The 15,767-nt window shown below is 54.3% G+C and overlaps 5 protein-coding genes across 5 annotated transcripts; 3 read left to right on the forward strand and 2 right to left on the reverse strand.

Annotated features, from left to right (window-relative positions):
• Nucleotides 1–446: 446 nt before the first annotated feature.
• Nucleotides 447–5,645, reverse strand: CABS01_10639 (DNA polymerase family B; the record flags this gene model as incomplete). The annotated part of the gene is made up of 2 exons (XM_060543994.1): nt 447–5,362; nt 5,411–5,645. 2 exons carry the CDS (start codon nt 5,643–5,645, stop codon nt 447–449), a joined length of 5,151 nt encoding a protein of 1,716 aa, XP_060399196.1.
• A 654-nt stretch (nt 5,646–6,299) lies between these two features.
• On the forward strand, nt 6,300–7,688 carry CABS01_10640 (pre-mRNA-splicing factor SLU7; the record flags this gene model as incomplete). The annotated part of the gene is made up of 1 exon (XM_060543995.1): nt 6,300–7,688. The coding sequence occupies one exon, from the start codon at nt 6,300–6,302 to the stop codon at nt 7,686–7,688; it is 1,389 nt and encodes a 462-aa protein (XP_060399197.1).
• Nucleotides 7,689–7,981: 293 nt separating this feature from the next.
• Nucleotides 7,982–8,773, reverse strand: CABS01_10641 (40S ribosomal protein S9; the record flags this gene model as incomplete). Its single annotated transcript, XM_060543996.1, has 4 exons — nt 7,982–8,396; nt 8,466–8,564; nt 8,645–8,701; nt 8,766–8,773. 4 exons carry the CDS (start codon nt 8,771–8,773, stop codon nt 7,982–7,984), a joined length of 579 nt encoding a protein of 192 aa, XP_060399198.1.
• A 337-nt stretch (nt 8,774–9,110) lies between these two features.
• Nucleotides 9,111–9,784, forward strand: CABS01_10642 (ribosomal protein L21e; the record flags this gene model as incomplete). Its single annotated transcript, XM_060543997.1, has 3 exons — nt 9,111–9,146; nt 9,212–9,327; nt 9,454–9,784. 3 exons carry the CDS (start codon nt 9,111–9,113, stop codon nt 9,782–9,784), a joined length of 483 nt encoding a protein of 160 aa, XP_060399199.1.
• Nucleotides 9,785–11,237: 1,453 nt separating this feature from the next.
• On the forward strand, nt 11,238–14,913 carry CABS01_10643 (SLA2; the record flags this gene model as incomplete). Its single annotated transcript, XM_060543998.1, has 5 exons — nt 11,238–11,269; nt 11,358–11,447; nt 11,561–12,042; nt 12,250–14,660; nt 14,827–14,913. 5 exons carry the CDS (start codon nt 11,238–11,240, stop codon nt 14,911–14,913), a joined length of 3,102 nt encoding a protein of 1,033 aa, XP_060399200.1.
• Between the last annotated feature and the right edge of the window lie 854 nt (nt 14,914–15,767).

Here is a 15,767-nt window from a genome sequence, read left to right on the forward strand (position 1 = left end):
AAGTAGCACTGAAATAGTTCGGCTCTTGGATCGCTTTTCCCCATCTCCTCACGATGTCATCAGCCAGTCAATAAACCGCCATCTCTACCCTTAGTGCGTGCGTCTGATAAGTATGTGCTTGTCTGTCGCCTCTACCAGTACTCCATTCTATGTACACCGAATCGGACGGAGCCGTGTCCGTCCAATCCCTTCCACCCACCTTACTCAAAACAGTGGCCTGCCCTTGCCGTGACATCATAACCTCCTTATCAATCATTCTATCTGCGAGAGGGCCGTAGCGCTATACCCGCCCCATCATCTTTAGACCGATCACCGACACCGACTTCATCCCCACTGTGTAAGATATCCAGCCTCCATGGTACTATCCAGCCAAACACCCAAAATGACAATGGCCACACCCATAACACCCGTAACAAAAATCGTGATCCGTTCACAATCGTACAAAATCACCACTCCAACGCGGCCCTCCCAGCCTTCGCAACCAGCTCCCGAATGACAGGCTCCAGCGCGCTCTTCTCCGTCTTCAGTCGCGCGCTCTGCTTGACCCGCGAGTAAAACACGGGACAGTCCTTGCTGTCGCACGGCACCTCGTCCGCCGCCGGGAGCGCTGAACAGCTTCGACAAATCCTCAACACGTCCATGTACTTCCTCTCCTCGTCCTTGAGTCGCGTCTGCAGGTTAAATAGCGAACTCGGCGCGTCTTGCTGGCACCTCCCACATAATACGCCCTCCACCTGCATCTTGATATTACATGAGATGCACGACGCCGACTTGAGGTACGACTCCAACGTCTTCTTGCTGCCGAGCCCACCGGCCGCCCCAAGTGTCTGATCTACCCGCCGGATTCGCTGCACTTTAGGCATCTCGTCGTACCACTGCCGGACATTGGCGCCAACCAGGTTAAAGATCCTCTCCAGTGGCGGGATCAGGTTCTTGGAAATGTAGTACTCCGCGTCCAGCTGCGAGTGCGAGTCGTTGAGCAGGTCTTCGGGCGCTACGCACCGATCGATCAGACGCGCCCCGGGAGCACCCGTGATAACGACGTACGGCACCCGTTCTCCGTACTGCGGCTCGGCGCGCGCGTCTTCGAGCATCTTCTTGGTGCTGATGAGCGCACCCGGTGGCGGCGGGCCCTTGTCGCTATATGTGCCGAGCTTCACCTCCCTCGCGTAGCAAAAGTCTTGCACCGAGACGGACCCGCGCATAATCTTTTCGCACTGTTTCTGGAAGTAGGCTTTGACCTCGCTGAGGTTCGCCGTCTCGAAGAGGAGCTTGAGAGCTTTCTCTTCAATCTTTTGCTCCGCCGGCGTCCCGTCACGCCTCACCGTCTCGATGCCTTTGGCGTCGAACTCAGGCGTGACCTGATCCTTGCTCTCGTACTTGTAACCCACGTAGCGCTTCTTCGCCAGGAGAACACACGGGTGATAGACCTTTTCAAACTTGAGCTTGATCGGCCTGGGGTTCATATCGGTGATGGCTTTGGCAATTTCGTTGCCAATGTCGAACGCCTGGTCCTTGGTTCGGCCCTTGAGATACACGAACAGACTGTCCGTGTCGCCGTAGACGACTTCCGCTCCCCATTGCTCCTGTGAGTGAATAAACGCGATCGCTCGCTCGAGCGTCTCGCGGCCTGTTTGAACTATACTGTCGGCAATCTCCGAGCAAGGCATACGACCAGAGAAAGATGCTGATGTGTATCCGTAGGTAACGTTAGCCAAAAGCTTCAGCGCCAACTGCCTGTTATTCAGCAGCGCCTGCAGCGTTTTGTCGTCCTTGTCTTGCTTCATCCCGCTCTTGACCATGACACGGGTCTCCAAAATCTCGCCAAGCATCTTTGCGAGGAGAGATTTCCGAATCTCAGGCCGGACGTACATCATTCCATTGGGCGTGATGTTGATGTGATCCTTTAGGAGCTCTAGTAGCCTCTTGTGCCTCTGATACTCGGTGAAGCCCATCTTGTTCATCCCCCGCCAATTGACAATCCTGCCTAGGAATGTCGAGTAGCACAAATTATAGGCAATCATGACACTGGGATACAGACTTTGAAAGTCGAGCACCAACAGCGGGCTGTTGTAGAAGTCGCTTTGGGGTTCCATTACCAGCGGGAGACATTCCAATGCGTTTTGGCCGCCGACTTGCTTCCGACTGGGGGAAACTAGCATAAAGTTCTCGGGTTTTGCAATTCTGAACATAATTGACTCGACCTTGAACTGTGAACCGCGAGAAAAGACCGAGAAGAAGTCCACCCCCAACAGTCTGGCTTGCTCACTTGTTCTCGGAATGAGCTCGTTTGACTCCAATATCTGAATATCAATCCTTGTTCGTGTGAGGTAGTAGCGCGTCAGTTTGTCGAGGTCCCTCTGCCTACTGCTGTTGTACCATTGTGTCAGGGTTCTCCAGGAGTAGTGAGGTATGCGGCGGTGCAGAACGTGCCAGACGACATTCTCCATCGTGTATTGAAGCAGGTTCAATTCTCCCCTCATGGCTCGCCAAATGTTGATCATGTGTCTGCCAGTCACGCGGATCGTCGACGTTGTGTTGAAGCCCCACCGATCATTCTCCTTTCCGATACGGCCGTGAGAGTTACTCTTCATACGTGAAAACTCATCGCACAGGTCGTAGTCGTACTTTACCCGGGCGCGTTCGATGAGATAGCCCCATGAGCTGCCGTGAACCTCATAGCCTGTAAGGATATCAGGGTCGTGGTCTCTGACAATTTGCACCATGCGAACCATGACATCGAGCTCGGACGATTCCTCGATAACCTCTGCAGAAACATAGCGCCGCATCCTCTGGGCGAGGGAACCGTCTGGCGATAGGACAACGACACCAGCAATGATCCCCCCTGAAGCTTCCTGACTACTGCTAGCGGTGCCATCTGCTTTGATAGACCAGAATATGCACTGGACCTCATCCTCGTCAGGATTAGGAACAAACTTGCCCCTCGTGTTGACGTGAACCTCGAGGGCCATAGTACTCATGTATTGCGCTTCATGCTTGACACTGGTCGACTTTTTCTTGGGCGAGTATTTGAAGCCATGCTTGTTTTTTGGGGTAGGTCCGTCAATCTGGGAGAGGTCGCGCCTTGTAGATTGAGGAGTGCCCGTGATCTTTGCAGTGACATTCTTTTGCGCTTTCTGCAGGACATGCTTCTTGTTCCACCAATCTTGAACTTCCTTAGCGCTTGGAGGTGGTTGAGCTATCTCCCAGCTTCGGTATGAACATAAGCTTGCTTGGGCCTCATAACGCACGTCGTTCTTGGCCTTGTCAATGGGTGTGTCTGATTTGATGCCGATGCTGGCGGCAGATGTCCCAGTTGGATCAAACTCCGCCAGGAACGGTAGAGTATTACTCTCGAGCCGAAATTCCCGACCGGCATACTCCCTGGGACGAGCCGGGACATCCTTCTCTTTGCTGTAGTAGGCATCTTGGTAAATCATATCGGGAATCTGCAGCTCCTTCATTGTCGACATGATAAGTTTTGGCGCGGGAGGCAGGACGCCGATCACACACTGGCGTTTTGCGGAAAAGGATCCGATTGCTGTCTGTATCCGATGAAGAATTGTTTCTGTTCCTGCTTCGGTCCCTGGTGAATCCGTTGTAGGAGTGGCAATTCGAACCTTCTTTGCTGGAGTGACCGGACTGGGCTTGCTACGTGTCTCCTCCGATGCTAAATTGAAGCAAACACGTTTTTGAGAATCCTTTTCAGCTTGTTGCGAGGCTCGAGGCGGGTTCATCTGGCTCAATCGAAGTTTCGTGCCCGGGTCCTCCTGGCTTTTGACTACTGGAAATCCCAATAACTGATTGGCCGCAGATTTCGAGCCTGCATTTTGAGACGATCGTGGCTTGTCTTGGGAGTTTGGCGGCAACATCGTGACCTGATGCTTCTCAGAGGCTGTGCTATTACTTAGGATGCCTTTGAGTGACGGTTTGGGCACTACTGCATCGGACGCCGGAGCTACTGGAGGCTCGGTTCTCGGACGTTTGGTAGAAGACGCTATCGCATGCGGTGATATCGATCGCTTGACAGATTCCGTACGGCGATGACCTAGGCTTGATGGGTCGCCCAATTTTGACACAAGCCCTTCCTCCTCGGCCATGTCGAGCAGATCGTCCCAAACCGGCACCGTTGGTGGGTTCCCAGTCTTCAACCTGCTGGCACAGACGCCTTCGTATATAGATCCCAGCCCGTTGACGGTCTTCCTGACTGTCAGATCGCCAGCGACGGGTTCGCTTCTTGAACCAGTACCACTAGTGACTAATGGCTTTCCATTAATACCAGTGCTGTTGATTTGGTCGTCCTGTCTTGCCTTCGCCTCGCCCATCTGAAAGAGATCCTCTTCGTCAGAATCGGCTGGATAAGGGTCGTAATCGTCAATACCGAGATCGAGTACGCCCTTTTCGTCAACTTCGATGCTGCTGGTTGGATTCTTGTTTGCTAGAGCGTGGTTCGATGGCAGTCCAAGAGCCGGTAGCAAGTTGGCGGGATACAAATCTTCTACTGACTGGAGCGCGGTCTTGACGGCAGCCTCAAGCGGCGAACGCTCCACAAAAGTCTCAAAGCTCGGCGGCGCGGAATCTTCCAACCCCTTTTCGGTTTCAATGAGTTTTGCGATTTCTTCTCTGTACTCTTCCTCGTGGATCCATCCTTGCGGTTGCGAGTCACGTTTATTCGCAGACATTGAGACCAAAACTTCTGCAGGGAAAGGGCTGCTTCCTGGGTCCGCATTGGGTATTTTCATTTTGCGGCGACGCGTCTCGTCTTTCCATAGACCAGCCATACTGTAAACAAGCTTGATATCTGCTGGGAGAGGTTTAACACGCTCAACAAAGTCGTGGTGTAGCTGACGCTCCTTCACCATTCGCCGATTGGTGATGTGTTGAACGCAAATGTCTACCTCGATAGAGCAGTGGCTGACCCTCGGCAAAGTCAGATCGTCGAGGACTCGAGTCTTAGGAATCGTCCGGTCATGCCAAAGGTGTTGAGAGTTCCCCTCTTGATCAAATGAAGGGATAGGGCCTCTGAAGTATACATCAGATACATCCAAGTAGCCACACCCGTACAGGTTGTAGTCGGTCATGAACTGTAGCAAGTACTGGAGGTGGGCTTCGTAAGGTTGGAACTTCTGCTTAAGAATAACGCCCTGTTGGAGCAGATCGGATAACCTTGTCATGACGATGGGATTGAACATGTAGATCTTCAGAAAGAAGCGGTACCCAACGTGGAAACCGTAGAACGGCACTCCTTTGACAAGGGTGATGCGGGCGACGAACTTTGCATTTTCTCCGAATTGATCACGTCGGTAGCTGACAGCCAAGGCATGGTCAATAGAGAGATGAAGTCGATAGATGTACGCGCCCACTTTTAGCAGTTAGCTAGGTCCATTATATGGTTCGAGGACTTATATACCATCCTCGGGCTCTAAACTGCCACGATACTCGACGTAGACGTATGGGAAAGCGCCGTGTATGTGAGCGCAGACTTTCTGCCCCGTTTCGGTCGACCCGAAAACCCTCACGACCGGAACCTTGGGGCCTTTCTTCGCCTGTGCAGGACCGACATCGTTCCGTAATTGGGGATCGTAATGCGTCGGCGTCGCCTGGTAGTGGTCTATGCAGTTCAACCGAACGCGGAAGAGGTCCATGGTGGAGGCTGTAAACACTCATGGAGGATGAGATGGTAGGACGGAGAACAATGTCATGATAAGGAAGAGCAGCGGTCGGCTTGGTGCATGGTAAGACGGGTTCAATGACACTAAGCAGCGAATTCACGACGCGACAAGGCCATGTTGATGCAGAATCCGACGCGTGCTGGGCCAAGAGAAAACGCCCAGGGTCCGCGCAGTCATGTGGCAACACGCGTGACAGTTTGCTCCTTCGGGACGCCATCCTGCCTGGTCATCATCCACTAAAGCAAAGTGCCTTGGTGTGGGGCATTTTCCAGCACATCTCACTGAAGCAGGCTTAAGCACCTTCTACTTCACTATAGGGTCGCCATTCATCATTGATTCAGCCATGAACTTGCTGGCGGATACACTTGAAGCTTTGATGTTGGATTAATCGAGATTTTCAATTCCACAAGAATATAGCGTGCTTATTCAAGACAGAACCAAAAGAGAATTGGATGCGTAAATCTAGGCCATTTTGTATCAATACCTTAGCCATGCATGAAATCTGAGACTGCTTACATAAGGAGCCGCAACACCTGTGCTTTTCCCGACCCAAATTCACGACGTGAATGCGCCGCCGCCCAAACTTTCTCTAGCAACAACCCTCTCATACCCTCACCAACCGCCAAGATGCCGCCGCCGCCACCGCCGCCGAGAAAGACCGACCCCAAGGCGTCCGCTGCCGCAAAGGAGGAGAATATCTACATTCCCTCTTTCATCAGTAAACGTCCCTTTTATGCCGGCGAAGAAGGCGATGACCAGACCGACTACCTTGAGCATCAGCGTATTCAGAAGAAAAACGAGCAGTCACAATGGTACGATCGCGGTCGCAAGGCTGGCCCGGCAGCCACAAAGTATCGGAAAGGCGCATGCGAAAACTGCGGCGCCATGACGCACAAAGCCAAAGACTGCCTCAGTCGGCCGAGGGCGAAAGGCGCAAAGTGGACTGGCAGGGACATTCAGGCCGACGAGGTCGTTCAGGACGTCAAGCTTGGCTGGGATGCCAAACGCGATCGCTGGAATGGATACGACTCTAAGGAGTATCGAAATGTCGTCGAGGAGTTCAACGAGATGGAGAAGCTAAGGAAGCAGGCGCTTGCCAAGGGCGAGACGGAGGAGGAGGAGCAGGACGATGGCGATAAGTACGCAGAGGAAAACGACATGAGCAAGCATCAGAGCACAGCTACACGCCAGCTGAGAATACGAGAGGATACGGCAAAGTACCTGGTCAACCTGGACTTGGAATCCGCAAAGTACGACCCAAAGACGAGATCCCTCGTGGACGGCGGCGCAACAGTGGACAAAGCCGCGAATCTCTTTGCAGAGGAAGGCTTCATGCGCGGCTCAGGCGACGCCGGCGAGTTCGAGCAAGCACAGCGATACGCTTGGGAGGCCCAGGAGAAGAGTGGTGACACCACAAAACATTTGCAAGCCAACCCCACGGCTGGAGAGTTCTACAGGAAGAAGGAGAAGGAAGAGGCCGAGAAGAAACGTGCGGAGCGGGAGAAGAAGCTCAAGGAACTGTACGGCGATAACTCGCAATACACCATGCCCGATGAGCTGAAGAATGTCATTACCGAGTCGGAGAAATATGTCGAGTATGACGAGAGCGGCCTCATCAAGGGCGCGCCCAAGGTTATCGCCAAGTCAAAGTACCCCGAGGACGTGTACATCCACAATCACACATCTATCTGGGGCAGCTGGTGGTCAAATTTTCAATGGGGCTACGAATGCTGTCACTCGGTGGTCAAGAACAGTTACTGCACGGGTGAGGAGGGCAAGTTGGCTTGGGAAGCGTCTGAACGGCAACGGACTGGTGCTTCGTTGGCGCTGCAGATGGAGCAACAAGCAGAGATTCCAAAGGCGGATGATACTCCGGTGAACAAGCCGGCGACAAAGCGGACAGCAGAAGAGATGATGGGCGGTGTCACTGAGGAAGAGATGGAGGAGTACAGGAGAAAGAGGACAGCGGCGAACGACCCGATGGCTAAGTTCCTGGGCAAGGATGAATTGGTCTAGACTACCTAGGTATTTAGGCATGGCTTATGAGCATTGCATTGGACAAACATGATACCCATTTCCCTGTCAAACGTTCGCATGCAAGACGATGCCTCGAGGTGCCCTGAACTGAACAAGAAAAAGACTTTTGTGTAACATTCATTCGTGGTATCCGTATTTGATGCAATCATTCCATTTTGCCTCTGGCGAACGCCGTGACTATAAACACCCCGATGATCCCAATGGTTGGATTTTGGTGTGCCAACCATTCCCAGAGTTTTTTTGACCAATCCTTAGCATAAATGGCGATGCATTTACTCGTCATCCTCCTCGTCGTCACCACCGTCACCCTTGGACTCGGCGGCAGCAGCCTTCTTTCTGCGGACACGGCCGGGGCGGCCGCCACCGAAGGGCGAGGTAAGAGCGAAGTCGATGTGCTTCTGGGAGTCGAGACGGACGATGAAGGAGGGAACGTTGACGATCTGCTTGCCGACACGGATGTGACGCTGGCGGATGAGGACACGGGCGTGGTGGATGGACTTGGCGAGACCGAGCTTGTAGACGCAAGTCTGGAGGCGGCGCTCAAGGAAATCCTCGACCTTCAGGGCCAGGACGTAATCGAGCTTCATGCGGGACTCGTCGAGGACACCGACGCGCACGAGACGGCGAATGAGGGCATTGCCTTCGAACAGACGCTTGGGGTCCTTCTCGTCGAGGGTCAAAAGCTGACTGTGGTGGTTGTTAGCCAAGAGGGTGTTCCTCACGCGACCGTTTTGCGACAGAGCCGAAATCACATACCGGGCAGCACGACGAATCTTGGAGAGGGTAAGCTGGACACGCCAGACCTCACGCTTGTTGCGGAGACCGTACTCGCCAACGAGCTTAAGCTCGGAGTCACTATTATCGTATCGAAGTCAGTGGTGTGATTCACGACTTAAACAGAGCAAGCTCTTGTTCAGTGGCCGGAGAATACTGACAGACGGGCGGCCTCGAAGGGACGGTTGGGGACCTTGGAGGTCTTGGAGTAGGTGAGGCTATTGCGCGAAATCGAATTAGCATATTGAATTTGGCGGTGCGACTGCGATTCGGTCTACTTACGGCGCCATCTTGCCGACTCGTCGATATCCTTCGAATTGTGGTTGACGAAGAAAACGAAAAGGAAAAAAAGAAGAGCCTCTCGTGAATCTTGCAACACTCAATGCGAAAAATGGCTGTGGGGAGCGAGGGCTGACTAGCGCCTGTCAAATTGTGGGTCCTGTTCGCCTACGATCACGTGCAGTGCCCTTTTCACAACGAAAAAAGAATTACGGGACTGAGTCAGCAAAGCACACACACGTCGCCGATTTTTTGCCTTGCCCGTTGTGTCTGGAACTTCGTGATCTTTTTCAAGACCCGACAACACCATCACCAAATTCCGCCCTCTACGACAACCACTCCGGCAAAATGGGTCACCCAGCGGGTCTTCGCGCGGGAACGCGCGTACGTATTGCCCAGCTACGAATCATCTCGAGATTGCGGCCGGATTGCTGACGGTTAGCTTGCAGTATGCGTTCAGCAGAAACTTCCGTGAGAAGGGTATGATCAAGCTCTCCACGTACCTTCGCCAGTACAGAGTCGGAGATATCGTCGACATCAAGACCAACGGTGCCGTCCAGAAGGGGTAAGCGAATAACCCACCCTCGAACTCGAATTGCGACAATTGGGAGACTCGAGGTCTTAGCTGGGAGGAATTGCGAAAATGGGCATAATGCGTGCAGGAGCAGAGGGCTGACTTGTTGGATTACAGTATGCCTCACAAGGTCTACCACGGCAAGACCGGTGTCATCTACAACGTCACCAAGTCCGCCGTCGGTATCATCATCTACAAGAAGGTGAAGCACCGCTACATCGAGAAGCGCATCAACATCCGCGTCGAGCACATCTCCCCCTCCCGTTCGAGAGACGACTTCATCCGCCGTGTCAAGGAGAACGCCGCCCTGAAGAAGAGGGCCCAGGCCGAGGGCAAGGCCCTCACCCTTAAGCGCCTCCCCCTCATGCCCCGTGAGGCCCGCACCGTCGACTTCAAGGAGAACAAGCCCCAGACGGTCACCCCTCTCCCCTACGAGACGACGATTTAGAGTGTCTTTTGGGTGGTTTGTGGGTTCTTCTTTTGCATGTGGTGTTTACGTGAGGAACGGAAGAATTCTAGCATGGAACGGCATCACGTTTTCGGCAACGTCCATAGGGAATGGGAAAAAAAAGACCAATGACACTTCATCGTTCACACCTACACGAGGAAATGCTACCTGTGAGACCCGTTGGTCCTTTTGCGATCCTGCCGCGATGCCTCGGGTCCTGTCATTGTCAGGTCGGAGGCATTGGCACAGGTTCTGGTGTATGGTGTTGTGTGCTCGTGGGAAGCAAGGTCAATGCGAGATGCCTGTGAAAGGCAGGCGAATAGTTGGCCCTGCTGCCCGCCGGGCCCTCATGATACCCTCAGTCAAATGAAGAACACGACCTATGATCATTTCTCAAGTGCAACTATGTCATTGTGAACTCACATGTCGCTTGGGCAGGCACAGTATCAAGCTCGTACGCGGCCAATTCCTTGAGTGAGTATGAGCTATAGCTACTCTGTGAGCTGCTAGTCAGCGGGATGCCAACCTGCGGCTCTCAACACCGGTTAACTATAAAGCAGCTGTGGTATAATTGAGCTATACTTTCTGCTCTTGCACTATTCTCGTCATCCAAAAATATCAAAAGCACAACCTCGTATTGTCGGGCTCAATCCTACCTAGTCACTGACAGGAGCTTATTAGTTCAGACCTGATACACGCAAATGCGCTTTTGTGGCTACGTTCCAGACGCAAAACCATATCAGTTGCCTTTCTCACATACCAGTTGCTATGCACCTACCAATCATTGGATTTCCCCAAAGTTGATTTCTGATAACTCGTCGAGTTGTCTGATACTAGAGCCATGCCATGTTCTGCCATCGTTAGGTTCTTCTGGAATCCAACGATTGTTTGCTGTGAGCGCAGGGGCCTTTTGAACCAACTTTGGTGGCATGAACCCCACCATTATCGTCATGGGATTAGATCGGACAGGCATTCGCTTGTGGCTTCAGGTGCTTTGCCTGCGCTGGGACGCTGGAGGGGTGACACTGACACCGCTGCGTCCGCCGGATTAGCATTGTTCCAGATTTCATGCCTAACCTAAACCCAGTGGAGGATCGCAACGACGACGGCTTGGCGCAATCCCCGGAGCTTGCGCATGTTGCAGAACCCAGCCACACTCGAGCTGCTTTAGACATCTTGAGAGCTTGGTCAACGCTGACGACTCTCTCCCGCCTCTCCCACTTGGCACGGAAGTCGCTCACAATATCTTCTTCCCCTCCAATTCCTGCGAATTCTTCTCCCCCTACATCTTTCACTGGGCTTCACTGAGATTCTTGGGCATCATTGCGTGCACGTGGAGCTGTCTCCTTAAACCGTCGGGAGACGTCATTTCCTCGAACCATCCGAAACCCCCATTAAGCGCCCTTCACCTCCGACCACCACCAACGACCCCGCGCACGAAGGATCGCCCATCATGGCTGCCGTGCCCGATACCAGGCATACTAAGTCCGTAATCCTCAACCATCTTGAGACTTTGTGGCCCAATCGTGGCAGTCTCCCCGACTTTGCGACTGTGCACTGACACTCTATGAAGGACCGACCAGGAGTTGGCGATCAACATCAAGAAGGCCACGAACCCCGACGAGACGGCGCCGAAGCGGAAACATGTGCGCAGCTGCATTGTGTACACATGGGACCACCGGTCTTCTCAGGCCTTCTGGGCTGGCATGAAGGTGTAAGTGAACTGTTGTAAGTCGGGAGATGGCCCGATCGCTGACAGACGGCGCCACGTTGTAGGCAACCCATTCTTGCCGACGAAGTTCAGACTTTCAAAGCTCTGATTACGGTCCACAAAGTCCTCCAAGAAGGACACCCGAACACGCTGAGGGAGGCCATGGCTCAGAGAGGTTGGATAGACAGCTTGAATCGCGGCATGGGAGGAGAGGGAGTGCGCGGATACAGCCCTTTGATCCGGGAATACGTTTACTACCTCCTGGCCAAGCTTTCTTTCCACCAGCAGCATCCCGAGTTTAACGGCACCTTCGAATACGAGGAGTACCTCAGCTTGAAGGCCATCAACGACCCCAACGAGGGGTACGAGACAATCACAGACTTGATGACACTGCAAGATAAGATTGAGCAGTTCCAGAAGTTGATCTTCTCACACTTCCGTCACGTTGGAAACAACGAGTGTCGTATTTCCTCTCTTGTGCCCCTCGTGCAGGAGAGCTACGGTATTTACAAGTTCATCACAAGCATGCTTCGCGCCATGCACTCGAGTAAGTTGCATCGGACCCCCCCCCCCCCCCCCCCCCCCCCCCGGGGGGGGTTTCCTTCTCGGCGCCCCCCCCCCCCCCCGGCGCCCCCCCCCCCCCCCACCCCACCCCCCCCCCCACCCCCCCCCTCCCCCCCCCCCTCCCACCACCCCCCCCCCCCCCCCCCCCCCCCCCTAGGCGGGCAAGGGTGATTTCGCTAATCGGGCACAGCCACCGGCGACGTCGAGGCGCTTTCGCCCCTACGAGAACGATACGATGCCCAACATTACCGCCTCGTCAAGTTCTACTACGAGTGCTCCAACCTGCGCTATCTGACCAGCTTGATAACGATCCCCAAGCTGCCGCAAGACCCTCCCAACCTGTTGGCGGAAGACGACGAGGCACCCGCACTTCCGGCGCGCCCGAAGCAGGAAATTGAGAGACGCCCCACTCCACCCCCTGAACCGAAATCACAGGAGCCAGATGATATTTCCGAGTTCTGGAAGAACGAGCTGGAGCGCCAGAACCGAGAGTACGAAGAGCAGCAGAGAGTCCTCGAGGAACAACAGCGTCAGCAGATGTTGATGCAGCAACAGGCGCAGCAGCAGGCACAACGGGACTTTGAGGAGCAGCAGCGACAGTTGGCGGAGCAGCAGCGCAGGGAGCAGGAGGCCCTGATGCAGCAGCAAATGCAGTATCAGACCCAGGGTCGGCTTGCAGAGTTGGAACAGGAGAACTTCAATGCGAGAGCCCAGTATGAGCGTGACCAGCTTATGCTCCAGCAATACGACCAGAGGGTCAAGGGTCTGGAGAATGAGCTTGCACAGATCCAAGGACATTACGGCCAGCAGATCACGAGCAAAGATGAGCAAATCAGAGCTCTACAGGAGCAGGTTAACACGTGGCGGACGAAGTACGAAGCGCTCGCAAAGCTGTACTCCCAGCTTCGCCACGAGCACTTGGATCTGCTCCAAAAGTTCAAGTCTGTGCAGCTCAAGGCTGCCTCAGCTCAGGAGGCTATTGAACGGCGAGAGAAGCTTGAACGCGAGATCAAGACGAAGAACCTTGAGCTCGCTGATATGATCAGAGAGAGGGACCGCGCGCTCCATGACAAGGACCGCCTGCAGGGCGCCAACAAGGATGAGCTCGAAAAGCTCAAGCGAGAGCTCCGCATGGCCCTGGATCGTGCCGATAACATCGAGAGAAGCAAAGGAAACGAGCTCTCAACAATGTTGTCTAAGTACAACCGTGAGATGGCCGATCTCGAGGAGGCCCTGCGACTCAAGTCTCGCGCTCTGGACGACGCCCAGGCCAAGATCAGGAATGGAGACTCTGACCTTGAACAGCTTCTTCGCGACAAGGAGGAGGAGTTGGAAGTCTACAAGGCCGGCATGGATCAGACACTTATCGAGCTCAACGAGCTGAAGTTGAACCAAGGCGATACCGACACCGTTATTGACGGACAGATTGATGCCTTGATCATGGCCAACCTGGACAAGATCAACGACATCATCGACTCTGTGCTGCAATCCGGTGTGCAGAGAGTAGATGATGCGCTTTACGAGTTGGATTCAACGATGCAGGCAGGAAACCAGAACGCTTCTCCATCCTACGTGCTCTCGCAGATTGAGAAGGCGTCGTCCAGCGCCATGGAGTTTGCTACCGCATTCAACAACTTCATCGCCGACGGCCCCAACGCGACACACGCCGAGCTTATCAAGGCCATCAACGTCTTTGCTGGTGCTCTTGCGGATGTCTGCAGCAACGCCAAGGGTATCACCCGTCTGGCAACCGACGAGAAGAAGAGCGATGCTCTGATGAACGGCACCCGGCAGTCCGCTTCTTCCACCGTCAAATTCTTCCGCGGCCTTCAGAGCTTCCGCCTGGAGGGCATGGATCCCATCCAGAAGACCGACGTTGTCATCAACAGCAATAACGAGGTGCAGATGAACCTTCAGAAGCTGAACAAGCTTGTCGAGACATTCGCGCCCAACACTGGCAAGCTCGCGGGCAAGGGCGACTTGGGCGATATTGTCGATTCCGAACTCAGCAAGGCGGCCGATGCCATCGCGGCCGCTGCTGCTCGCCTCGCCAAGCTGAAGAACAAGCCTCGCGAAGGGTACTCTACCTACGAGCTCAAGGTCCACGACGGCATTCTCGATGCCGCCATGGCCATCACCAACGCCATTGCGCAGCTGATCAAGGCCGCCACGGTGACGCAGCAGGAGATTGTTCAGGCAGGCCGAGGTTCGTCCTCGAGAACCGCCTTCTACAAGAAGAACAACAGATGGACCGAGGGTCTTATTTCAGCAGCCAAGGCCGTGGCGTCCTCCACCAACACCCTGATCGAGACCGCAGACGGCGTCTTGTCGAACCGCAACAGCCCCGAGCAGCTCATTGTGGCATCCAACGACGTGGCAGCCTCCACGGCTCAGCTCGTCGCCGCCAGCAGAGTCAAGGCTGGCTTCATGTCCAAGAGCCAAGAGAACCTCGAGCAGGCCAGCAAGGCTGTCGGTGCTGCATGCAGGGCGCTCGTGCGCCAGGTGCAGAACATGATCAAGGACCGCAACGCGGAGGACGAGGCGGTCGACTACTCCAAGCTCGGAGCCCACGAGTTCAAGGTCCGGGAGATGGAGCAACAGGTACGTTTAATTGATTCGCGCATCGTGAACTATGCCAACTGCCGTATAACGCCGGTGGCCGGAGACAACTCCGTCGCAGCCATCCTCGTCATTTGCGGCTAGTGCCTTGCTTGGCGACCGAAAGAGAAAAGAGAAATGCTGACGCGTGCGGCGCTACCACTTTTAGGTCGAGATTCTGCAGTTGGAGAACTCCCTCTCGGCCGCAAGACACAGGCTAGGAGAGATGCGCAAGATCTCTTACCAGGAGGACTAGGGGGTTGCCGCGCCGACAACGTGAGCCACAGTATCCGTAGCGGCAGTCATTTTTTACGTTCCACGGCCCGGAGTTGGACTCCGACGGGAGGGAGAAGGAGCGCGAATCTTTTGTGGATTGCGGGGTCGCCTTCTTCTCGCAGTTCTATCTGGAATCATCATACCTCGGTGTACTTCGGTCGTTTCTTCTTCGCAAAAGGACGGGAGGGGAGGTGTTTGTTTATCATTTGAACATGCTTCTTCATTGAAGATCTGTTTCTCCTCCATCCCCGGTAGATAATTCCGGAGTGGGGCGAAGATCTCTTCTCGTGTGAGGTGATGGGAGCATAGGTCATCTATTTGATACAAGTTTTTTGTTGAACCTCCCTTTCTTGTGCCGGCTGTGTTGAATCTGCTTGAGCGTTTACCCAGGGCAGGGCGACTAGCAGATGGGACGATGTTCTGAGGGAAACTCTACGGTACATTCAAGCCTCGTTACCTCAACCCTTAACCCTTAACCCGGTCTTCGGGTCTCCGGATCTATCTCCGGATCTAGTCCCAGATCTCGTCTCCCATTCAAAAGGTGCGTGGTAAGTCAAGCGTGGCTTTTTTCTCGGCTTTCCTCACATGGCTATGCGAGGCTTGCACCCAAATTTCCTACCCATCGTATTTCCTCCACGCCCCGTGATGGCGTATCTAGAACCGCGACGGATTCAGGGTTCATGCTCCGGACCATCTATCCTGCACTGCTTCATACGAATCGGCGGTGCGCGGGTTCGGTTGTCGCTAGTAGCGGACCACGCATGGCAAGGCAAGGCTGAAAACGGACGAAGGAGGGTTGAGGGGTGGGAAAAGGGGACAACAAAACTCCTCCAG

This window comes from Colletotrichum abscissum, assembly GCF_030869225.1.
Source record: "Colletotrichum abscissum strain IMI 504890 chromosome Unknown Scaffold_27.1, whole genome shotgun sequence".
In the NCBI taxonomy this organism is placed as follows: Eukaryota; Fungi; Ascomycota; class Sordariomycetes; order Glomerellales; family Glomerellaceae; genus Colletotrichum; species Colletotrichum abscissum.